Source organism: Coloeus monedula (assembly GCF_965178545.1).
Source record: "Coloeus monedula genome assembly, chromosome: 1".
Taxonomy (NCBI): domain Eukaryota; kingdom Metazoa; phylum Chordata; class Aves; order Passeriformes; family Corvidae; genus Coloeus; species Coloeus monedula.
Genome location: NC_138781.1, coordinates 63,426,394 through 63,451,748, shown reverse-complemented (window position 1 = coordinate 63,451,748; position 25,355 = coordinate 63,426,394). Strand labels below are relative to the sequence as shown.

General features: G+C 37.5%; 1 protein-coding gene across 2 annotated transcripts in view; it reads left to right on the top strand.

Annotated features, from left to right (window-relative positions):
- Positions 1-25,355, top strand: part of CTDP1 (CTD phosphatase subunit 1) — a 103,301-nt gene that overhangs the window by 8,241 nt on the left and 69,705 nt on the right. For both annotated transcript variants that reach the window (XM_082278162.1, XM_082278163.1), the window contains exons 2-8: positions 6,293-6,376; positions 9,051-9,144; positions 10,610-10,738; positions 12,095-12,245; positions 17,468-17,558; positions 18,642-18,808; positions 20,374-21,459. In XM_082278162.1, coding sequence (XP_082134288.1) covers positions 6,293-6,376; positions 9,051-9,144; positions 10,610-10,738; positions 12,095-12,245; positions 17,468-17,558; positions 18,642-18,808; positions 20,374-21,459 — 1,802 coding nt within the window. The remainder of the gene's footprint in view (positions 1-6,292; positions 6,377-9,050; positions 9,145-10,609; positions 10,739-12,094; positions 12,246-17,467; positions 17,559-18,641; positions 18,809-20,373; positions 21,460-25,355) is intronic.

Below are 25,355 nucleotides of genomic sequence, written 5' to 3'. Positions count from 1 at the left end.
GGTTTTTTGAAACGTGCAAGAAGCTGTTCACAGATGTCTGCATAGAAGGTGAAGGAGGGTTACCTCCTTGCTTGTAATGCAGATTCTTCTCCGGAAGTGAATGGAAATATGTAAAGCCTTGCGAGTCATGGAAATAGACTTACTTCAAGCATAAGATGTTTTTTGGATTATAAATAAAACCCAGAAACTCTGGGCCTGTGTTTCTCTTGGCATTTATGACCTTAGTCTAAGCCTGAATAGGTATTTTGCCTGAAAAGTAGAAGAAAAAAGTTCACAACACTTTAAACTCATAGTTGTGAATAGTTTGTATTTAACAGAGGAAAAATAATCTCAAGACCCTTAATTTCCCCATTAGCTTTGGAGAACTGAGATGATGCCTTGAAGTGTGAACTGTGCTTTCTGTGAGCTGCTGCTCACAGCAGTTGTTACACAGTTGGCTGGGCTAGGGCATGGGGTTTTGGGGGATTTTATCAAAAGGTCTGACTTGTTTGGGTGAGGCCTTTGGGGCTTATGGGTATTTGATATATAGCTGTCTGTGTTTGCTGTCCTTGAGTGTAAGTCAAGTGGCTGCTGTAGTGGACTGATGAGACATTTCCTCCAACAGCTTCAAGAGGCTATAGACCACGTGTTGCTGGTAGCAACAAGGGCCATGTGTCCTTCTGAATCCTTGGTATTTTTAATCAATTATTCAAGGACTCTCTCAGCTTCCTCATAGACATTAATGAGGGTTAAATAAATATATAAATCCAGTTGTTAAGTACTCTTACATGGTGAGACCAAGGTGATTCAGGCTTTGAGAAAATCCCTGCTACAAAACTGGAGTGCTATGTAACAAAAGCTGTGGTTTGATGCAAATTGGTCTTGAGGGCTCTTAGTAGTGGTTCTAAATGCTGCAGACACACACCACAAAATATTGTTCTGGTATAAGCAAACAAAAATGTCGATGTTTCAGAAATCTGACTAATGAAACTGTAGAAGTAGGCTTTAGGTTGAATCTAACTTCATCTGACAACTAAAAGATTTTGTGCTCATACTTGTTCTAAATCGGTTGGTTGATTCAGTAATGGTTGGTATTAATAATCATTGATCTGAAGATGTGTTCATTTGGTATTTTTACCCCTTGACAGTTTGCCAGTAACACCCTCTTCAGCATTCTGCAGAACCAGGGCAATGACTTCTGTTCACTTGCACACCAGCATCTCCTTTTGCTGCATTGATACACTTAGACATCTTCTAATGCTAATTGGAAGAGTATATGGCATGAGATTGAGAACAGCAGCTTTGAGTGATCTCAGTGACAACTTGGTCTCTGTGTTTCTTGTGGTATTTGATGTCTCTCTTTATACCAAACAGATCTGAGGAAACCCAGCCATTGCTTGGCTGCCAACACTCACGAGATACAAGTCAGTGCAGGGCAGTAGCTTTATCTTGTAAATGTGCACTATATTGCACTATATTTTCAATGCCAATGCATGGTACCTTGAAACAGACTTTAAGATAATAAATAAAACTTACGTTTCCATGACTTGGAGTTGTCCAAGCTAGTCTTGACAGATAGGCAAGATAAATGCTAACAAAGTGGCCTGGTTACTGTGGAGAGAAAATGTGAGTTGTTCAAACTGTGTCTGTCTTTTCCCCAGTCTTAGCCCTGTTTGTAAAACATTTGCAGCTTTGATCAGTCACCCCTGATGGACTGCTCTTATCAGCTGCTTGACTCTAAAACCAGCAGAAAACTTGGTTGGGACTGGTGAGTTCTATCTTGCAGTGTACTGAAATAGTCCTTTCTGGAAGTGCCAGAGGAGGGGAAACGTGATGGTGGGGAGTAAAGAAAGTAGACCATTGCCTTTCTCTGGCAGCATGTCATTGGAGCAATTGCCTCTGGAAGTGAAGCCAAGCTGTAATAGAAGGCCATGGCTAATGTACAGTCAGGTTAGACTAGTTCTAAGTAACAGAGGGAACCTCTCTATTCCTGTGTTATGCTAAGTATCCTTAAGATACAGAGCTTTACTGAAGACAACCACAAAGAGATCTCATGGCCATCGTACTCATGTGCTGCAGCTGGCCCACCGATGCAGGTAGCTAACTTATAGAAAAAAACATGTCAAGAAGTTTTTGTTTCTGTTCTCCTTCAACTCCTGCACTTACTGCTGAAGTGTTAGATCATGCTTAAAAAAAACAAACAAACAACCAAAAATAAAATTAAGCACTACTAAAACCTTTAAGGGATTGCTTTTTTGTTTGCAGTGAGTTCCCTTCAGTGATTTGGTAAACTGGTTGCTACAACTGAGGAGCAGCACAGACATGAGAACTCTGTTTTGGCTTTCCAATGTAATTAAGTTACCAGGAACAAGTGCTATGGTTATGCTTGATACAAAGTTCTTCCATTTGAAGTCAGCTGTAATGACCAGGCCTCAGGATTAGCACAGACGTTGACTTCCTCTGTTAATAAAAGCAAAAAAAATCATATTGGATTTCATGAAAGCTTTCCCTTTTTTTTCCTTTCCCATGCTGCTGACTTAAAGAAGATATTATTAAAAGACTTGGTTTAGAAACACGATGTAAGTGTGGAAGTGCTGGGAGAACAGTGGTGACCTTATGGTAACCTGCATCCTTAGGCTATTGGTGAATGCCTGTTCCTATTCATGATTGTGGCCACAAAAACCAAAATTTTGTTTTAATGGCACACCTGATTTCTCTGTTGTTTACAAGCACATCTGGAAGGAATGTGAATGAGAGTCCAGACTGGGTTTCCTCATTTACTGGTTCAAGTTTCATTGTACCAAAGAAACCACGTAGGTATTGTGTGGTTCTCTTGCAGTCATTTAGCTATCAGTCTGGGTATTGGAATGATCTACCACCTCCACAGTTGCCCAAAAAAAAGTGTGCTTGTCACAGCCCAGTGGTTCTTACCCAGTTGCTTCACCCAGCTCATCTGCACAGCTGGGACAGTTTGTAAAACTAGAAGAAGATTTAGCATCTTTTGTGGCATTTTCCTTGGAATGCTATTGTTGAAGTAATCAGTTGAGCTCTGCTTATGACCAGGTAGGTCCTGAAGAAGAGGAAGATGCTATTAGTGTCGCCAGCAGTAAAGTGTGCTGTAATCCCTCATATTTGGAGGGGGCGGGAGGGGGAAATCTGTTTATTCTTTGTAGAAATGGAGTAGGGAAAGGCTCTGTTCTTTTAAGTGGGTTTCACTTATGACCTGGAGAAGAGAACAGGCAGAAACCTGAACCCATGTTTGGTATATGCAGCCATTGTAGAACCAGACATGCACACCTTGATTCAGCTCACTTTTCTCTCATAATTTGCTTCGATCTTGGCCATTACATTTTGAAAATCCCTCACTTCAACAGTAAAAGGAGAGCTTCCAGGTGTGACATGAACAAAAGTCATTCTACTTGAGGTCTGTGTTTGCTTCTTTTTACTAATTAAAGCACATGTGCTAAAATTTAAGTATGCCTAGGCATTAGTAGAGTTCAGGCTTTCTGCAACACTAAGTAGTGTTGGGCTTTTTTCCTGAGAGAAGTCTGCGTAAGATCCTGACAGTTGTAATTGAAACTTGACCATTTGGTTGTATGTTGCTCAGAAGTTTATCAGGGCTCTGGAGTTCTTCCTCTGTCCTTTGAGTTAAACATCACAGAGAACAGTATGACAGAGGACTTGGTATCATGTACTTTTTATTTTATCTCTAGCACATCTAAGTGTGGCCAAGAGTTCTGGTTATGTTTAGATTTTGCAGGGGGAAAACTGCTATTGAGTGGTCATGCTTGGTATGAGAAGTTTTAGGAACAGTGTCAGTGAATAATTTAGAACTCTAATTTTCTAATGAAAATCTTTGCTCTTACCCATCCAATTCTGAATCACACCTCAGCCCAGGAGTATGCCATCTTCTCCTATTGCATACCTGGAGTGTGAGGTTTCCTTGACTGCAAAGTAGAGAATGTCTAGAGATATCGTGCCTTCTAAGCTGGCATTGAAAGGCTCTTTTCCTCCTGAACTATTGAAAACCAATTTATGTAGGGTATAAATTCAGTCACTGTAGTCTCTTAAGCATGTTTTCTGTAGCTTGTACTGTGGGGTGGGTTTTTGGCCTTTTAGGTGTGTCTGTAATTACTGATTCATACACTGAAGGCATGGTGAGGATGAAAAATTCTGACATGGTCATTAGAGTGAATTGGTAGCCTAAAAAGGAGCTTAGCAGTGAATCAGTGTAAAAGACAGCAAAATAGACATATTGTTAAAGAGAGTAGGGAGAGGAACCAAATTAAATAATGCAAACAAGGGGATGAGAGGAGACCTAAATTCTGTGAAATCTGTGAAATAATCCACAGTGAATTGCCACTAATGAAGGGCCACAAAAATACTTTATCTTGTGCAGCTCTTTTAAAGAGCCAAGACTAATTATTTGTTTTCTGTGAAACACCTACCATGTTTATAAAGAGAAGAGCTAAGGTGCCTGCACAGGAAGAGGAGATGTAATTTCCAAGCAGATAATGTCTGCCAATGAGAAGGACATAGATCTGCACTTTTGTAAGTGGGAATACTGGTAGTATGATGGCTTGTGAAGACTTCTTTTGAAATAAACCTGACCTGCATCTAGTTTTTGCTCTCAAAGAGGAAAATAATTCTCATTGTGGGCACGAACTACAGTTTTGTTAGTAGAGTCATCATTCTTCTGGTTGTTGAAGAATAAGGGACACACTGCAAGTAAGCAGTTGCAGGTATTATTTAGAAAGTGGGTTTCTGCTTGGAATTCCCAAACACTTAGTAGTCAGATATATGAATGCGAGATTTGAGCTTGCAAAACAGTTTTCTTCCTGTTGCAGTCTGCTTATTGCCTACAGGTTTGAAGCCACACTTAAAACACTACAGCCAGTTTATGAAAGAGGTCAGGTTTTGTTATTTTTTGCATTTTGGTTGGGGGTTTTTTTAGCTGCTTGACCTTTTAATTTTTTTTAAATATTAGGGAGATGTTGTAGATAATTATCACAGAGTTGGTGAAATTTTGTAGTAGCTAAACTATATCTACTTACTAAAATTTTTGAAAAATAAGTCTGAAAGATCAGTTTCTCCAACTGTATTGAAGAAAACAAGTCTCTTATAATAGCTGTTAAGTGTTTGAAAGAAAATAAATAATGATATTTTCAAGACCTGGAAGTTTGATAACTGGACAAGGAATACTTTAGTTGGACTATTCAACTGAAAAGTCGAGTTTGTCTTCTAAACAGTTTGGAATAGTGAATGTTGCATTTCTCTGTTTCCAGCTCTAATTTCTGGTTTGGTTTAGCCATTGTTTAAAAGAAAAGAATAAAATACCCTTTTCTATGTTTTTATTTTAAGATGTGTTGATTCAAGGCTTAAGGATCAGAAATTAAAATATTTTTATGAGAAGATTGAAGCAATATATGTCTGCCATGAAAATAATAAACTGAGTTTGGTATTGAGCTCATCTGGTCCTGTGTTTGGCACTGTTGAGGCTACACCTCAAATCCTGGGTTAAATTTTGAACTTCTCAGTACAAAAAGGACATTGAAGGATCTGGAGCACAGGTCTGATGAGGAGCAGCTGAGGGAGCTGGGGATGTTCAGTCTGGAGGAAAGGAGGCTCAAGGAGGGACCTTACCACACTGCAACTGCCTGAAAGGAGGGTTTAGCCAGATGGGAGTTGCTTCTTCCAAGTATCAAGCAATAGGATGATAGGAAATTACCTCAAGTTGTGCTAGAGGTGGTTTATACTGGATTTGAGGAGAAATTTTCTCACAGAAAGGGTTGTCAGTCATTGGAATGGGCTGCCTGGGGACATCCCTGGATGAATTTAAGATATGCAGATGTGGTGCTTGGGGACAGAGTTTAGTGGTGGGCTTTGCAGTGTTAGGTTAATGGTTGGACTCAGTGATTTTAAATAAGAGAATCTAAGCTGTTCTGTGATGTTGAAGTTTCTGCATTTGGTTTTCATTACTGTGTAGTTCCGTACAGTTGTATCTATGTATGGGGAGTGAATGTAAAGTGTTTCTGGACAAACAATACTTGTTCTCATTGAATTTCTTTGCTAAACTATGGTTAGAAACTGACCTTAGTATATGATTCGGTGACTTTTAAAGTTGTGAAAATTAATAATTTGAAGATTTAGGTGGTTGTCCTTTTCAGCATGTTGTGGCAAAAGCATGTATCTTAAGGGGCTGACATTCAAGTCATAACCAGAATTTGTTCTTTGAATTCGTTCAATCTGTGGGTTACTAATCTACATGTCTGTGATCTACCTACTGTAAATGGAATGCCTACATCTTTTTCAGGACTGTCTTGGTGAGACTGGAAGGATGCAGCCATCCTGTTGTTATGAAAGGCTTGTGTGCAGAATGTGGCCAGGATTTAACTCAGTAAGTACTGTCAGCTCTTTTTTCCAACTTCTCCTTGCTTCCGATTAGGGATTCAAGCTCTTCCATCTGTTGTCTAAATATAGTCATAAAATATCCTGAGCTGGAAGGGACTTGGAGGTCATCTAGTTCCAGCCCCCTTGCCATGAGGAGGGAGACGTTCCGCTAGACCAAGTTGCTCAGAGTCCCATCCTGTCTGGCCTTAAACACTTCCAAGGATGGGGCATCCACAGCTTCTCCAGGCAACCTGTTGCAGTGCCTCACCACTCTCACAGAGAACAATTTTATCCTTATAGCTAATGAAACCTACGCTTTTTTCATTCAAAGCAATTCCCCCTTGTCCTATCTCTACATGCCCTTGTAAATATAAATAGTTCCTCTATAGGTCTCTTTTTAGGTCCTTCAGGTACTGGAAGGCTGCTCTGAGGTCTCCACTCATTTAGGATTTAAGAGCTGTGCGTGCTCTTTTTTCTTGGAGATGATGTTGGGTAACTTAGGTAGAAAATATAAGGAGTGTGTGTAAAGAGGTAAATTCTCGTCACACTTTGCTTTCCATGTACTCACCACTGAGACTGAGAGTTGTATGGTGTGTCAACAGTGACTTAGTAAACTTGAGAGCTTTATGTGTGCAGGTGCAAATAGCTGAGAGGTAGTAGCAGTCTCATTCATACGACCTTGCTTCATTTGTACTGTGTCTGAATAGGAGCTAGCTTGTCTCCAGTGCTTTCAATTTAAGGCTTCTTAATTGTTTTCAATTTTTTGTGAAACATTCTGCCATGGAACTAAAGGAATTTAAGCCTTAGGCGAAAAAGAAAGCAAGTTCAAAAGATGATTGTATTTCTCCTTTGCTCTGTCTCATTGCTTGGTAAAGAGAATGTTTCTTATGCATATCACATTACTAATTCAACAGCTGTTCCAAAACAGGCTATATAGTTGCCTAGATTTTATAAATTAATATTGCACACTCATTTCGTTTGTCTGGAAATACTTTAGTTTCATTTTAATTCATGCTCATTGTTAAGAATTACTTTGTGAACATTATCCCACAAACTAGTGCAAGTGGACCGAATACTGAGAGTGCTATGCAAGAAGTAGCCTGGTTGATGTTTGGATATAACTTCTTATTTAAAGTCGAATGTTAATGTTTTATAAACATTTGGCAAACCTAGCGAAGTTAGGATAATCATGAATAGGGCTTTGTGTGTCCTGAATGAATATTTGATTTGAGGTTTGAATACAGTCATGTCTAAATATTGTTCTTCTGCTATCGTTTCATGAAAAATCCAGAAAAACTCAAGGTATCCAACGAATTAAGATTTTTTCACTTAATACTTCTTACTGTGTCTTATGTATGTGTCTTCATTTTATACAAAATGGCTTATACATCTGAAATACTGTGTTATGTCTGCTGAGCCTACTTCGGAAGACAATTCAAAAGCCGTGATGCTGTTCTTGCTTGGAGAAAAGCAAGTACAGCATTCTTAGTAGTCATTCAACTAATGGTCTGAAAACAGTTAATAATTTTTAAAGGCTCATTTGAAATGTCTCTCAGGGTTATATATGAGATTTTTCTGAACTCTGAAGCAAAGGATGTAAGATGCTAAAATGTGCATGTAAACTTTAGACAAGTAATACCTTTTGTTTCTGGACATCAGTGCTGCCATACACTATGGTACAGTGAAAGATACCTGTCTGTGGTTGTGTCTGCATCAACTCAGCTCAGTACAGTTGTTCCTCAGAAGTTTGCTTGTCACAAAGTGAAATCTGGTTTAAGTTTAACTCTTGTTGTAGATCTGATACCAAACGTTGTCCTTAATAGGACTGGTACGTGGGAGAATTAAAACATGTGCATGTGTCACCTAGGACAAAATTTGTATGGTAGTATTTTGTAATATTGGTGAATCATCAATTAAATGTCAGAATTCCCAATAAATTCATTGATATAAGCTGTAAGCCAGTGAAAGGGATACTATACAGGGTTTCTTGGTCAGTTTTCAAGCAATTTCTTACTCGTGTGTGCACTTGTACATGCTCTGTGTCATATGTACACAAGGGTGACACCTCTTCTGTGTTGGTATCTGTATATGCATGTGTCTGTGTACCACCAAGTCTGTGTGTATAATATGCACATAAAATAAACACGAGCATACAAAGAGTTCCTCACGCTGTGCCAATGGGAAGAGCATATATGGGGATTTTTTTGGATGGTATTTGTGAAGCAGCAGTCACTCTTTGTGCAGAGAGTAACTTTGCCTGTCCTTTGTTTAAATTTTTCGTACTCTAGCTTGGAAAAAAAGCATATAATTGCATGCTGAGTAATTGCAAAAAAAAAAAGTGGAATAGCTCTAAATTTGAGTGGTTTGGTAGTTTATAGCTTGTTTTTTGATGCAAATCAATACTTAAATGTGTTTCATCTTAATGTCATGTGTCATGAAATAATTGTATGGAAGTATAACTTACTACACTGACTTTTTGCAGGGTTTTTTCTGCTGAGCTTCTTTGATCTCTATCCATTTTGTCTTGCATTAGCAAGAATTTGAAAGTGTGTGTTAGTTAAAATAGCTCTTTTTAATCAATTTTTGGTGATGATTAGTTTGAGACTACAGATTTTGGTCTGTTTAACGTTTCACTAAGCTATTACTCTCTCATGTCATGCTGCTCTTCCCTATGTGATTAGGATACGAAGCAAGAATGGAAAGCAGAGCGTGCCATTATCCACAGCAACTGTATCAATGGTTCACAGCGTCCCAGAACTGAAAGTTAGCTCCGAGGTAAGTACCATCGTGCTTTCTTTGTTCACACCTTTCACAGTAGCACCACAATTGAGAAACTTAATTATAGTAGTTTCTTAAATGTTGTGTACAGGAAGTTTAGCTCCTCTTTGAAGAGGAATTTGGGATTGAACATTAGTAGCCCCAGGCTTTTGTGAGTTTATTGTAGTGTAGATTGATTTTTATCAGATTTTTTTACCAGTTTTTTTTAGAGCTGTGTACTGAAAAGATGGCACTTTGACAGTAGCCTGTAAACTTTCTGGTTGAACATTTTTGTCACTAAGAGTGAACAGTTAGTGAAAAGTTCCATTAGCTGAAATCTGTTCAAAGCTTGCAGTGTCTCTGAAACCTAGCTTTAACCTTCACCTTGAAATTGACCCACTAGATATAGTGAAGTTAGTTTGTCTGCAACTTACCTTTATGGTAAAATTATTTCATTATTTTTCAAATATTCCAAATATTCTGAATTCATTAATATTTCAAATATTCATCTGAGTTATCAAAATATGCTTGTTAATCCCTCAGTTTGTGTAGGGGGAAAGAGCATGTTTATTTTGAAGATAAACATTCTGTTTATCTTCTTTGTCAACCTGATCTGTTTTAACTTTTTTACGTTGCTACTTGCTTTTTTGTCTCTGGTAATTCTTCAAAGAACACCAATGAGGGGAACTGTGAAGATGTAAGCAGCTAGAGGTGTCCCTAACATAGATGAGTGTTTCAAAGGGCAGTTTGCACTTGATCCTTGCTGCTTCATAGTGCTCTAATTTAACTTTACTTTTAAGTTCAGCTATCTTGAGGGTAACACTGCAACTTGCTATCAGAAGTGGTTAAGTGAACACAGAGCTTCACATGGTACTTGGAAAGTTTGTAAACACCTGCAAGAGGAGTAAACTTCGCTCATGTTTACTGGGTTATAAAATCTCTGTTGTTAGTGCCAATGTGGAACTGCATGATCTTAACTATTTATGTCTGAAGACATACATTCTGTAATCTGAAGTTGACAGGTATCATTTCTGTAACCAGCAGCTTCGGTTTTATACTCGGCGTGGGGTTGTCAGACATATTGTCCTTAATGATGCAAAACTACTGGACATAGCAGTCAGAAGTTCTCAGACCTACTTATGAATTTTCCTTTGTGTTCGAAGCTACTGCTATTTCCTATCAAGACACTAGGACTTAAATTAAATCAGTGGTTACTTATTTGTTAAATTTGAAAGTTTTATGTTGAGTTCATGAATTTTAAGAGTTAATAGTGTCCAGAGGTCTGAGAGTAGACTTTGAGAGCAGTATTTTTTTCTGTAAAAAAATTGTTGCACAGCTGCCATTGCTACAGTTATGCTGAGGCATCATTTCTTGTGCAGTTAGTTTGTAGCAGAAATGCTTCTCCCTTTTACAATAAACAAAAGGCCATAAACCTAATTTATTTCTATGAAGCTAAGCTTAGCAGTGAATATTTCTGTTACAGCAAGCTGAGCAGCTGGGAAGAGAAGATCAACAGCGACTACATCGAAATAGAAAACTGGTGCTCATGGTAGATTTGGACCAGACATTGATCCATACTACAGAACAGCACTGCCAGCAAATGTCCAATAAGGTATTTGGGGTGAACTTGCAAGCCAGTGTAGCAACAGGAGTGTTTCTGACAATATTTAAATTACGGTTCTTTAAAAGAACGTTCTGTGGTTAGGTAAAATTGTAGTTGAAGAATAAAAGAAAATGAGAAACAAGTCTTCCATAATATGTTCCTTTTTCTCTACATTTAAATTGATGTTTTCTTTTTTCCATTCATGCTTTCCTGCGCTTTTCCTTTCTAATCATTTTGAGAGATGTTTCAGGTAGCTATTTTTAATCTCTGCTTTCCTTCCTCTGCAATTCACAAGCTGAGTATTCAGTAATGAGACTATTTTCCCTCCAAGTCTGAGGCAGACACAGTGAATTACTGTTCAAAGTCCCTTTTTGAGCAATCCTGTGTGTTGCTATGTCTGTCCTTCCATGAGTATGTGTAGAGATTTTTTTAAAATATTTTGGGGGGGAGTGAGGCAGGGAGAGGTTGTGTGTTGCTGTTTAATTTCTTCATGAAACTCTTGCTCTTGAACTGACGAGGAGTATTGGCTTGTAACATTTCTGATTTGGAAGCTCTAAAACAAGAAAGGTGTTGAAATGTGTACAGTGGCTTGAACAAGAGGATGCAAACTCAAACATCAATATCATGCAAATTGTGATTGCTTAGTTCTTTTCTTTCCTCTTCCCGTTCTTGCATGTCCAGTGGGCTCAGCATATGTTCACAATTGCTAGGAAAAAGCAAGCTAGAAATGTACATTGCAATTAAGAGAAAAGGGAGCTGTGAATATTCAACGTAAAGATTAAAAGAACTAGTGTGTCTGAAAGGCCTCTATCTGTATGAATGTATGGTTTAAAGAAAAATACTTTTAAAAATATTTTGAGGTTTTTAGGGTTAGCGTTTTAACTGGGATCTTTATCTGCAAGCTTCCTTCCTGGTTTGCTCTCTGATGCTGTGTTTCCATACACATAGACTTCGTTGGATGAAGAAAATACTTCTCTGAGCTCAATGCATATTGAAATGAATCTGTCAGAAGTTCACTGAGAGGTATTGATTGTAGTGAGATCCTGAACTTTCCTGAAGCAGGATCTTCAGCAGGTTGAGAAATTTCTCAGATTGGTTTGCCATAAATAAAGGTTTGAATGAAAGCCACCTGCATCATAAATTTTTCAACAGTAGACTTTCCTGCATTTGAAAACCTTATTGTTGGACTGCCTGGCACAGAGCAAAAATGGGCTTTGGATTTTATTTATCCACGTAATCTTGTGGCCAAAACTTGCCTTGGTCTAGTTGGACCAAATAAAGTTGAAGTGAGATAAGAGGGTAGTTCTGGAATGCTGGCATTTTTGTTTGCTATTTTGATAATGTTCAACGTGCTTTTTCTTCTAGGGAATATTTCATTTCCAGTTAGGTCGAGGTGAGCCTATGTTGCACACACGTTTGCGTCCTCATTGTAAGGAATTCCTGGAAAAAATTGCCAAGCTCTATGAATTACATGTTTTTACTTTTGGCAGCAGATTGTATGCACATACAATTGCAGGTGAGTAGTATGTTACATTTAACAATATTTACCTACCCTGCCTTCATACTCATATAATTAATTCTCTTTATTCAGTTGTTTTCAAGTAATTGTTCTTTATTTTGTGCAAAACCACCTCCTAAATAGTCCTATAAGTAGAATTCTTAGCTTGTTTACAAGGCAGTGCCTGTCTGGCCTGTAATTTTAGAAACAATCCTTTTTTTCCCATGAGATGTGCTTTGCTTTACTGATGGTTAGAGAATTGGATTGTTAACTAGTGCCTTCTTATTAAGTAAGAAATTATGTTTATGGATCCTAACAATGAGATGCAACTTCTCTTGTCTTACAAATCTAATGTACCCGTTCCATAAAACTCAATGATCTGACATTATCTCATCCTGTGGGGAATGCCACACCCCACATTGTTTCCATTCACCAAAGGAAGTTCTGCTGCTATAAGTCAATTTACAGCAGTTCTGTTTGTGTCCTGGAGCTGAGATGCACTTACTTTATGAAAAACAGAAATCTAGCTGTATTTTCACACAGTTTTCTCAAGAACTTAAAAATATTTTCTCCTAGGAAGTGAAAACTTGTAGTAGTCTATTGTGTGGGTCACTGGCTGAAATATTTTCCTTTTTCCAAGAAGCATAAAAGAAGCCTGCCCTGGTTATGCAAGTGTATGGGTCTGAATCGTGTTAGGAGGGACACCATGTGTTTAAACTGCTAAGATGGGGTTAAAGCCAATTTTAGTCTTCCCTGTCAGAAGAGCATTTTCTCCTCACGCTTCCCTTTATCAAGTCTGTTGGTCAAAGACAATACAATTAACAATATTTTAGGTTATGACTCTGATTGTTAAACTATCCATGCTACTGTTCCATATCTCCTAGCTTTTTTTTAAGTTGTCTTCCACATTTGCTTTTTTTTGTCATATTGCCAGGAGTGCTTTGAACAGCAGTGTCCCAGTAATCACACCTCTTGGCAAGAAAGGAAGATTCCAAAATAGAGAGCTAGCTATCCTAGTTAGCTCTAAAAACACTTCAGAAAAAAATATATAATCAAACAATTCTTTATGCATGTTAAATGCCACAGAAGAAGCTTGCAGTGACAAGTATAAGAGACTTCTGAATGACATACAATATTTGTGTAATCAGAATGGGATGCTTATTTGTGGTCTCCAGCTAATTTTCCTTGAAAGGTTTGAGGCATGTCCTGTTCTGCCCATCCAAATGAATGTTTCTATGTCACTCAGTCTTTGACTGTAGTTTGAAGAATCTTCTAAAGCTTTGTCAATCTTGCTGTTGGATTAAGTGTTGTGTACTGCTAATGCATTAACAATTCTGTACCCTTCCGTACTTCTTAGAATGCATTTTTATCTTCTGTGGCAAAAGAGGAATAGTTTTCTTCTGCACTAGGTTTTAAATATGTGGTAGTCAGAAAGTGGGGGGGGGCAATTTTCCTTACCTGGATCTGTGTGCCAAGATGTGGCCTAAGGTCAGAAGCTGTATAGCAAGTGGCCTTCAGAGCCAGGGAGGAGTTGCAGAGCTAGTTAATTCATGATGTCTAAGTGCTTTCCCTGTCTTCTCTCAATGTGTGAATTGGTCCTCTGCCCATTTAAATCTCTGAGCCGCGGTGTGGACTACCCTGCAGTCCTGTGCTGCCACAGGCTGACACTTAACTGCGGTCATTACTCAAGCTACCTCTTTTATTCCATAGAGGAAATAGCCACCAAATGAGCAAATCAGGGTATTGCTTTTTCCTGACACCCACAGATTTCTGGATTCCTGCTTGAAGCTGTTTAACCTCATCAAAAGCATTCCAACTGCAAGTGAGTTATTTGTGCAGTGCTAGTAATAGTTTCAGCTGAAATCTGTGGACAAACTCTGGATACAGTCTTTGGTCTACCTGTGCAGCCAAGATGCAGTATTATAGAAATACATAGCTGATACATATAGAGAACACTTGATGGCAGTGTTGGTTAAATGATTTCTCTCAGAGCTGTCAGTTTGATGTTTTATTGTTATCCCTGTGTTACATAAAGAAAAATTTGTAATAAAATGCTGGGGATTTTTTCATAAGAAAAAAGTTCTTTGCTTAGGTCTTGTGTATACATCCTATATTTCTTTGTGAATTCTGAACTCTGAGCTGTTCCTTTCGTGTCCTAGAAGGCTTTTAAAAAGAGATGAGATCTTGTCAGTCCTTTTCTCTCATCTCAGCTGACTCTTGCCAGCTGTTAAGTGGAATTAGCTGATATTTGTAAACACCATTTATGTCTGCTGAAATAATTTCTCCTAAACCCTTTTTTAGTTTGACATATTTACAATGTGATATCTGGCTGTATGTTTATGAAGATGAGCTTTGGATTTTATTATTTAGAGCTCCCTGGAGTATTTCTCTACTAAATAATTATTTTGGGCAATTGTTACTTAATTTCTTTTTCTACTCTGCGTAAGAGAAGTTTGGTATATTTAAAACTGATGTCAGCTTAGAAGCTAGTTGTAAAATGCCACAGTGAATTTTGAGTTCAGACGCTATTAGGCAACAATAAAGCTATGTGAAATCAATCCAGATTTACAACAAAATTTAGAAAGTAGGACCAAGTTGAGGGCATTCATATGTATGGTTTGTTACAGCAAGTATATTACAGAATGTATAGTGTGTATGTATAATCACGAGTGCCTGAAGTTGTCGCAGCTTTTGAAAGATTGAGTCAACAGCTCTTTCTGGGCTGTAAAGTAGAATCTCAAGTAGAACTGAAGGTAACCTGGTTCTTGAGAAATTCAATTTTAGTTTTATTTACAAAAAGACTTCTTCAAATTCATGTTGGTTCCAACTGTTATGTAACTTCTCCTGGGAATTGCTATTTAACTCAGTCTTTCTCTGGGATTTGAGAAGTCCCCAGTCTGAGTTAGTTTTCAACTTTGTATCTTCTGATGGTTTTAACTTAGCTTCTATTTATTTACAAACTTTCTTTTTTAAGAGAGTCTGTGTAAGAGCAGGCAATATGGCTTAGTAAGTCTGTGTACAAAGACCCAGTTGGAGATAATGGGAAACAAACAACTGGGGGAATAGTCTCTGCTAGGTGAGTCTACTGGATAGTCTTTCCTAATGTGGCAAAGGATAGTGATAGTGTCTTCGGTTTGTTCACGAAACTTGGGGGCATATCTAGCACAGTGTCTGATTTATGAGACTAAATGGAAGCTCAGTTTGTCAACTCAGTTTGTCCTGGTCCCTCCTGCTCCTTATCTCAACACATGAACCCTTTGTTATATTTTCTCTCCCTGTCCAGCTGCAGAGAAGAGTGAGAGAGCAGCTTTGGTGGGTGCCTGGTGTGTTGAAGAAAATAAATGATGTATGATGAATGAAATGTTACGTGCCCTTTCCCTGATATGTGAAAACATCAAATTGTTTGTTATGTTGATTTAGTTGACTAGGGAACATCTAAAAGAAACCAGTTTGACCTGGAAAGAACTTCTTAAAAAGAGACCAGTGCTGTTTTCTGTGTTGTTTGCTCAGGTAGCTTAGCTTGGGACTCTCCTAAGGTGGGCTTGTATCTTTGCAGATGAATCTTTGATGAGCTCTATCCTCAGTGTGTTTTTATTTTATAGATAAGACATTACTGTGAAGCTTTGGAATGCTACCTTATCTCTAATCCCTGGCAGCCAGGCTTTCTGCATTTGGACTTTTTTATTTCAGCTTTGTTTTTCTTACAGTTTTAGCTCACCAACATTGCAGCTGAGTGCCTCGTTGAAGTTTTGCCATGTAATCAGTGCACTTCTGTCTAATTCAGTGTAGAGAGTTCCTGTTTACTCAGACAATTAGTAGAAGAGAATTTTGTTGGGGAGAACAGCAACTTGTATCACAGCTTTTGTGGTTTGTCAAAGTATCTGTGTGTACAGCAATAAATCTTTGTAGCTAATTCTCTCAATTCATTATGCCTAGGTACTGCAAGGGTCTCACTACAGGGGATGATTCTACGAGTTTGCAGCAATTCTTAAGCATAGTCGGGTGAGTTAAGGTTGAACCTCTGTCCTTAACTCAGAATTTTCTTGCTTTTATGGGTTTTAAGTTATTCTAATTACACATTAATATTAAATACATACAGGATCAACTTTCAGAAGTGATGACTGATTTTTTTTTTTTTTTTCTTTTTTTAAACTTTGTTTTTGAAGTCCCAACTTAAGGTACTCTTGGGAGCTAGACTGTTAAAAGGAGTTGAACATATGTTCTGTGCAAATCTGAGCTCCTTGAAAGAAAATTGAAGTTGGTCTATAGAGTCTGTAGTCCTTTTGAACTCTGTTTCTGGCTATATAATATGGCCACCATTTAAAATAAAAGACAGTAAAACTTGAAAAGACTGTTCCCAAGTAAGTATTGACTGCCTTGTATTATTCATAAGAATAATGAGAAGTTGATACTAGCTTCAGTACAAATTCAGTAAAATGAAAAATACAGGTTAGCATGTAATTTGCCAGTTTCTTTCTAAGCAATTATGTGGCTGTGATCTGCTCATGAAGGTGAACTTCATTATTTGAGACTAGGTTCAGAAGCATGTGCATGTGTGTTTGTGCACCCAAGTCACCATTTTCCTAAATAATGGCACTTTATCTTGCTTTAGGATCAGCTAGCACAGCTTCTGTTTTGGTTCTGGGGTTTTTTTTGTTTGTTTGTTTGAAGAGTGCGGCCAGGAAAGTTACTACAACTGGGCCTAAATATTTCTAGAAATCCCAGGATATATGCATTATGTGTAAATGTATTGAAGTAGTTGTTAGAAGTACAACTTAAAACCTACAAATGCAAGAGCTCCGGCTGGAACTGTCCCTTAACTTCCTACTGTGCTTAAGTATTGCAGCACATTGCCGACTCTTGTGAGACTTCTCTGCAGTCCCTAGGCATAATGAGCTAAGGAGAGCATTTAGCTTTAAAGAACCAACTATAGAGAGATAAATGTAAGTTGCAAAAATTGTGTATCTGTTACCTGCTGTATCTCTTTCAGCCTTATTTATTTGGCTATCACAAACTCAGTTTTGTTACCATCTTGAAAGAAAATTAGATGCAGTTTTTAAAATTAATCTCACTGAATTAGCTACAAATACTTGATCCACTGTACTTTCTTCCACATGATCTCGTGCCTTAAAATTGTCTGTTAAACTGCTGTTGTACAAATTAAAATAGCTGAAGTATGTAAAACATAAACAAGGAACAAACATCTTGAACATTAACTCTTTAATTTCTTCTTCCAAAAGGATTTTTGGACCCTGAAAAGAAGCTTTTTTCCCATCGGATATTGTCAAGGGATGAATGTATTGATCCATTTTCTAAAACTGGGAATCTTAGGTATGTATATGAGTCTTAGGCATTGTACAAAATAGGACAAGAAACAGAGAAAATATGCTAAAAAAAAAATTACTCCCTCTGCACTTAATGTGTTTATATCCTTCTTTGCCCCTTAAATATCAACACCATCTCAGTAAAACTGGGGTGTTGGGCATTGCAGCATTTACTCTACTTAATGGGTTCTGTGTTAGCAGAACAGTAAGAGTGTGATGCAGTGGCATCCTGTTTTCACTTACACCTCTTATTCTTGTAATAACAACCATATTTCCACTTTGTCTTGTGATCTTGTATAATGACTTGTATGTTGTGGGTTTTTTTAATTAAACCAAAATTCTCAGTTTGAGTTTAATTCATAATTGAATACCTAGTATTCTGGCTTTCAAATGTGCTAAAAGCACCTTCTGTTCCTAGGGTTTCTTGAAATTAGGTCATCTAAAGCCTTGAATTCATGTTCTGATCTTTTTCAGGGTATAAAGCCAAGATTTTTTCTGAGACAGATACATTTAATCCAGCTTTATGAAATACTAAAAATTATTGCCCCTCCACACCTGACTGTAGTGAATGAGAAGCTTTTTTTTCTTTTCTTGCTCTGTTTTTTATATGCATTTTAAGTACTCTACCTCCTCTTCCTCCTAGGCGATGGGTAATACTAGTTACTTCTGTTTCCTTTATCTTGGATTGAGTGAATCTACTCTTTAAAAACTCTTCTTGTGTCTTTTTCCTATCTATATATAGGTCGTGTATTGACCTTGTGATAGTTGATTTTGGGCTATTGGTTGTCAAAAACCAGTGAAAACTAGACTGAAATGTTGAAATGGTTTGTTCTTGGAGAGGTTCCTTGTTTTCTGCTTCTAGCCTTTGGGACAGAGATTTTAAAAGAGCTGTTTCCTATTTTTCACTAACTTCAATTTGTTTAAAGTTTGTATTTTGAATTCCATAATTTTAATATTGCTGACTTTTTGTAAGTTCCATGTTCTGCAGATCATGCTCATAGTAAACCAGAGCATCAATAGAAATTGCTTTCATTGCTATATAAATTTCTAAATTTAATTTTCTTAATTTATCAACTGTTTTGTCTCTTAGAGATCTCTTTCCATGTGGAGATTCCATGGTTTGCATCATTGATGATAGAGAGGATGTTTGGAAGTTTGCACCCAATTTGATAACTGTGAAGAAATATGTATACTTTCAGGGGATAGGAGATATTAATGCACCTCCTGGATCAAGAGAAATGCAAATGAAGAAGAAAGGTAATTAGATTGTTTTTAAACCACGTTTATAACTTTGTCCACTTTTCAAACATGATTGATATAAGTCATTAAGGTGGTCTTACTAATATTGCAGTTGTGCTCAGATGGGCAATCCCAGACTATTGAAGTTGATAGCACAAATGTGAGTAGCTTGGTAAAACTGGGCTGCTCTTACTGAGAGCATTCCTTTTGGCAGCAAACAGCGCAGAAGTGGAGTCCTAATAAATGTTGTGGCTGAGAGCCGATTTGGCAATACACCAAACTGTTCAAGAATATGTAGAGGGGAACAGTTTCTCCCTCACATCCTCATGTAAAACATGCTGATTTTTTCTTCTCTGTAAGTTTCACCTCTTCAGTCCCCTTCCTTGCCCTTGGGACTTGGAGGAATAGGTAATAAACTCTGGCCTCAACACACTGCTGAAAATGAATGTTGATCTCTGCTTGCCTCCCGGTCTAAATTGTGCTAATAAAATTAGTGTGAATTTTTAGCACCTACTGAACACGGTGTTCTGGCATTTGACACAAGAACCTTATGTTCAACAGGCTCAGCAGTGTAATACACATAATGGATTTAGAAAGTACACATCACTAGATTGTGTTTCCAATACATTTTACACCCAAATAATTACCAATGTCATAAGAAAGAATTGCTGGGCTTTTTCCGGTTTAGCCAAGGGTTTTGAGGTTTTTTTTTTAATTTAATACTTCTGACATTGCTCTCTTTCCCTTGTTGAAATAGAAGTGTCCAATACAAAAATAGGAATAATATGATCAACCTCATTCAGGTCACTGTGATGTGGGACCTCTACAGTTGACTCCTGCTGCTGCTTGCAGGGCAGGAACATGCGCACAAAAGGGAAACAAAGTAGTGTGATCTCACACAATGTTCCCAGTGAACATTTGTGTGCCAAGTTTTGGATGTCTGCAGTTTCTTTAATTGTCTCTCTACTTCTGCAGACATCTGCAGACACATCCTAAAGCTATTTCTTCTGCTTTTGACTATTACCCTTTTACTTGCATTCCATCAGTCATAAATTGAGCTTGAAAGGCATCTTTGTGTTGCTAAAATATGTATATCTTTTCAAGTACTAAAGTACAGTTATTTTGTTATGAGAATTATATATGAAATATATATATTATATATGAAAGACATAGCTGTTTATAAATGAAGTTCTTGTACTGTAGTTCTGGATTAGGATCTCACAAAGCAAATTCTGCCCCTGTTTCTCCCCCCTGTTTATTTTCATTCCCTAAGATGTAACCATAAAACTTCAACTACAAGATAAATCCTTTAATGCTTGCAGAATTAACAAATAATTACTTAGGACCTGTGATTTAAAGAAAAAAAAGAAGCTGCTTAATTAACTTTTTTACAAAAGTAATGTTTGTTAGGTTAGAGGATTTTAACAACTTTGAAAAGCTTAGTGGTCACTTCCTAGCATAATGTAGTCTAAGTCCGTATGTAAACTCTGTGTTTAAGGTCAAAGAAAATTAAATTTTGATTAACCTTAAAAAAAGAAAAAAGGGAAAATACGTATATGTTTTCTTTCTTGCCCATGTCTTAGCAAACCACTCTGCAAAACCCGAAGCATTGGATACAGCAGTGATTTCTGCAAAAGATGTTGAAGAAATAAAGAATGTTATAGGTGTAGAAGAGCACAGTAACGGTCTCAAGAAAACTGCAAAGGACACTTGCACTGCAAATGGAAGTACTTCTGTAAGCAGTGAAACATCTGATGGGGATGTGAACTCTCATGATAAAGTTAATGTCCAGGACTCCTTAAGTGATAGCACTGATCACAAAATGGACAGTGAGGTCACTGATGATTTGGCAAATACAAAAGAATCTCAGATGCTTTCAGAACAAGTTGGTTCAGCTGTTACAGAGAAGCAGCAAATGCAAGAGAAGACAACAAATGACTTGGACTTTGAACTGTCTAGTGACAGTGAAAGTGACGATGGATTGGATACCAAAAAGTCATCCACTTCTGTATCGGACAGTGAGAATGAGGAAAAGAGAAGCTGGAAGAAATCCAAACAGCCTCTGCAGGATGAAAATTTGCAGCATGAGAGTTGCACTGATGTGAGTGATAAAAAGGATGGTCTGATGAACCATTCTGGGGACACACAGTCTTTACCTAGTGAAAATATCCAGGACAAAATTGATCTTGAAGCACAAGAGGAAAGTGAACAAGAAAGCCTTTGTGATTTAGGAAATGGGTCTGGAGACAAGAAAGAAGCTGAAACAGAATCTCAGATTAGTGAACAGTCTGGAATTACAATGGGTGAGTCCTTAGACCAGAGCATGGAGGAGGAAGAGGAAGATGATGATACAGATGACGACGACCATTTAATATACCTTGAGGAGATCCTCGTGCGAGTTCACACTGATTATTACACAAAGTATGATAAATACCTGAAAAAAGAGATTGAGGAAATTCCAGACATCAGAAAAATAGTACCAGAACTAAAAAGTAAAGTGTTGGCAGATGTAACCATAATATTTAGCGGACTTTACCCAACGAACTTCCCTATTGAAAAGACACGGGAACACTATCATGCCACAGCACTTGGAGCTAAAATTGTGAAGAATCTTGTACTGAGTGCTGATGATCCTGATAAAGCAACACATCTCATTGCAGCAAGGACAGGTAGGTATTTGAGACTTGAATTCTCCAGCAGCTTTTAGTCTGTTACAGTTCATGCCTTGAGCTCTTTTTTGTATAATCTACAGACTTTAATGTAACTGAGATTAGCATTGAAATCAAAGGAAAGATTCTTCCTAAAACAATTTAGCAGCCTTTTTGAAAGGATTTTTCTGTTCTTTTTACTCAAATGTGGCTTTTTAAGTAGGACCCACTAAATACCCTCTGATGTAACGTGTCATGTCTCAGTTTTTTGTTAAGAATTGGTGATAGTAATACTCAAAGAGTCAAAGTTGTTGAATAGAAACTTAATATTTGTGTCAAAGAAAAGTTTATGGTGGGCTTGCTATAAAGGTATAGCAGTGTTCTCTTTCTCCATTTCTCACATTCACTTCTCATGGTTCAGTTTCCCTTGGTATGGAATTCAAATTATTTTAAGGCTGCTAATACCCTGTCACTGCACTGTGCTTAACCTGTACTCTTTTGTCAAAGAGATGTAAGAGAGTTTAGTGTAACTTTTGGTTTGTGTTTGACAAAGCTGCCTGGTTTTTCATAGCTGTTATGGATAGCAGTGTACCATTGGTAGCTGCTGTAGAGGACCTAACAGGTCAGCAGCTTTAGCTTCTAGCACCCTTTTTTTTGGGGTGCACCCTGAGCCTTGATTCCCTCATTGTTGGCCTTTTGAAATTACATGGAATCTAAATACCTGATAATCAAACGCATGAAATCCAAAAGCAAAACTGCATCTTTTAAAGCATCTAAAACTTACAGGTACTTTTAGGACATGCTTAGATGTCATAAGCAAAGAAATACATTATCTGCCACCTATTGGATTTTTTTGTTGACTGCTATTCATGTGATGTTTTAGTACATAAGAAGCAGCTTGGTTTCACTGGCTTGTATTTTAAAGAGAGGGTACTTTCCGTGAAAGTGTGTATGACCTTAAGTGCAGAAAGGGCATATGTCAAGAGGCAATTAAGTAGTAAAAGCATATTATATAAATGGAGATAGACATTTTAGTAGTAAAAACAGCATAAAACTCAGGAGATGGATTTAGATGCATTGAGATTAGCTGGGATTCTCGGTTGTGAAGATGTGATAAAAAGTTTTGAAATCAATGGATACATTAGTTTGGGACTCCGTTGTTTTACTACAGTTGCTGAACAGCTGTTTTAAAACTTCGTGAATAATAATACTTATTTCAGCAAGGAATTATGCAAGTTCGTCATACTTCATTGGAGACATAATAGCTGTCGATATGAGATGTTTTTCCAGTTTCAAATCTTAAAATGCTTCATTTGAAAGTTGCTTTATTTATCTTAAACTAGATGACTTCTGAATGTAGTTATACATCAGATGCAACTATTATTGTGTGATGGGGTAAAATTGATAGGATGAATGTGAATGAGACCCTCCCAATCATACACATTTCTCTGGAGTTAAAAGTGTTGAGAAACATACTAAGGTACACATCATATGATAATGAGAAACAGTAGACTTTTTAGTTTGTTTTTGGAATGTACAGTTTGAGGGTTGTGTGTTTATGTAGATGCATCTATGCATCCTTGTGTTGTATTTTTATAGGTAAATTACTTGCCACCTGCACATTTTTAGTGAATCATATGCTAAAGTACATCTGAATATGACAAACTATTTTAACCTTTTTTTTTATTAAATTGCATATTGCACTAATTCTAGATGAGGTTAATTTGCAATCATTTCTGCCTAATGGGCAATTCTGTTGTTATCTTTAATCATCACTTAATAATTATTTCTGTAGCAATGGCAATGAAATAGAGGGATTTCAAGTGAGAAAAACTATATTCTCCAGTAACTCTTTGTAAGATCCTTGTGGATTGACTGGTTCTGGTTTTGTGATGGGGTTTTGGTTTTTTTTAACTGGAGACTATTATACTCACCTCTGGTTAGGTGGGTGTAGTTATGCTGCATCGTTCTAATCTCATGAAAAACTTCTTAATCAGAGATTTTAAGGATATAAATTTTGTTCTGTCACAGCTGGATTTGTGATAATTCATCTGTCAATGTGATTTTCATAGTGATTCTTGCATGGTTAGAGAGCAAATTCTTACAAGCCTCTTGCTGACAGTAAGCCATACAAATATTGTGTCTCTGGCTCCCATGGCAAACATCTGAAGCCTGCTTGATGTCTAGTTGCTGGTGAAAAGGGGAAACAAAAGCATGTCCCTTCTTGATTTTTTTTCAGAAGTCAATGAGGTGAGTCCAGGCAACATTGTTATCTATACATTTATCTTTTTTTTTCTTTTTTTAATGTGTTTGTGAAAAGTTAGTTCAGTTTTTCTGGGTGACACTACTAACAGTGGTGGACTTGGGACTCTTAACAAGCAGCTAAATGTGTATGTTTACTTTGCATTAGCTGAGATGTAAGGAATGGCATATACTTAATCTGCAGCAGTGTTTGGGGAATAATTACTATTAGCTTTCTCATTTTGAAGGCAAAGGAAGAATTTGGCAGAGGATGTAAAATGGGAGAAGTCAGTCTGAAATAGTTACCCCTTAGGTCTTGAAGTGATGGGGATTCCCCTGCAGAGTGACATCATCATAACTTGGTTCATTGAAATGAACAACTACTGAAAACCATTTTAGGTTGTTTTTACAGCATTCTTCCCAGCTTATTAGAGTAAATAATTTTAATTTCTTTTATTCTTATATCTACTTGTATCTGTCTCTGCAGATAGGCAGCTTATTTCCCTGTAGACACAGGTACTCTGAATTCTGAAATAAAATAGCTCTTCATTCTTGTAAAAAATTAGAACTTTTTTCATTACGTAGCGCAGAAAATATTATCTGCCTGGATTACTGGAAAATACAGGACTTTTGCATCATGTAATCAGCTTTCATAAATCTGAGTGACTGAGAAAAGGCTACCCCATAGTCCTTTCCACTTGTCTATGTGCTGCATAAATCTTGCTTCAGTTTTTGAAACATCTGCTGTTTGCTTTAAGCATCAGTAAACTGCACTGTAGGATGAGTTGTTATAGCTGTGTACACACTTGGCTAAGCAGTTATCACACTATTTCATAAACCTTGTTATGTTCCTTCCTGAACAGATGAAAGACACTGTAATTGGTTTCTGTATGGAGTTTTTTCTGGGGGATAAAGCTGTTCATATCTCTCAAAAATTATTGTAGTGTGGTAGGAATAAAAATACATCAGTTTTGGCCCTGAACTTTTATTTTTCAAAATATATTTGAGTCCATGGTATTTCCTACACCTGTGATGTGTCAACAGCATTTTTTTCTTGAAAAATATGTTCAAGGGCTGTGTCTTTAAAAAAAAATCCAGTTAAGTGTTGCTCTAAACTTGGCCACTGACCAGATAAGCCTCTTGCTTTTGTTGCTAAAGCACAGTGCAGAGTTAAACCTGAACTTCAGGCATAGCCTCAGAACAGCACGTCCATCACTTGTCTTAGGTCGGACTTCTTGCAGAAGAGCTTCAGGATTTGATTGTAAATCAAAATCTGTACGTAAAGACCATCTGAGGAGAAATAAACTTCTAGTGAACAGGTTTTCCAAGCAATGTCTGGCGGCCTGGTTGCAAACTACCATAAGGGTATGTAGATTTTGGTGTGTTGGAATCAGGAGAGAATTCTGCAAGTGCCGCTGGTGGTCTCTTCCTGTCGTGTGCTTTGGTTAGTCATGGCACAGCCTTGAGTACACACACAGAATTTCTCATGGCTGAGAATGAATCAGAGGCCACAGTCGGTTGAGCAGTGTTTTCAACAAGTGCAGAAGTAGAATTGATGAGCCCCTTCCTCAGCTTTGAAAATAACATTTTCTGATATTATCTGTTTCAGACTGTATCCATCAGAGAGTAGATGTGATGGATTTGGGCCCCAGTTGCTTCATGTGGAAAATCTTCTG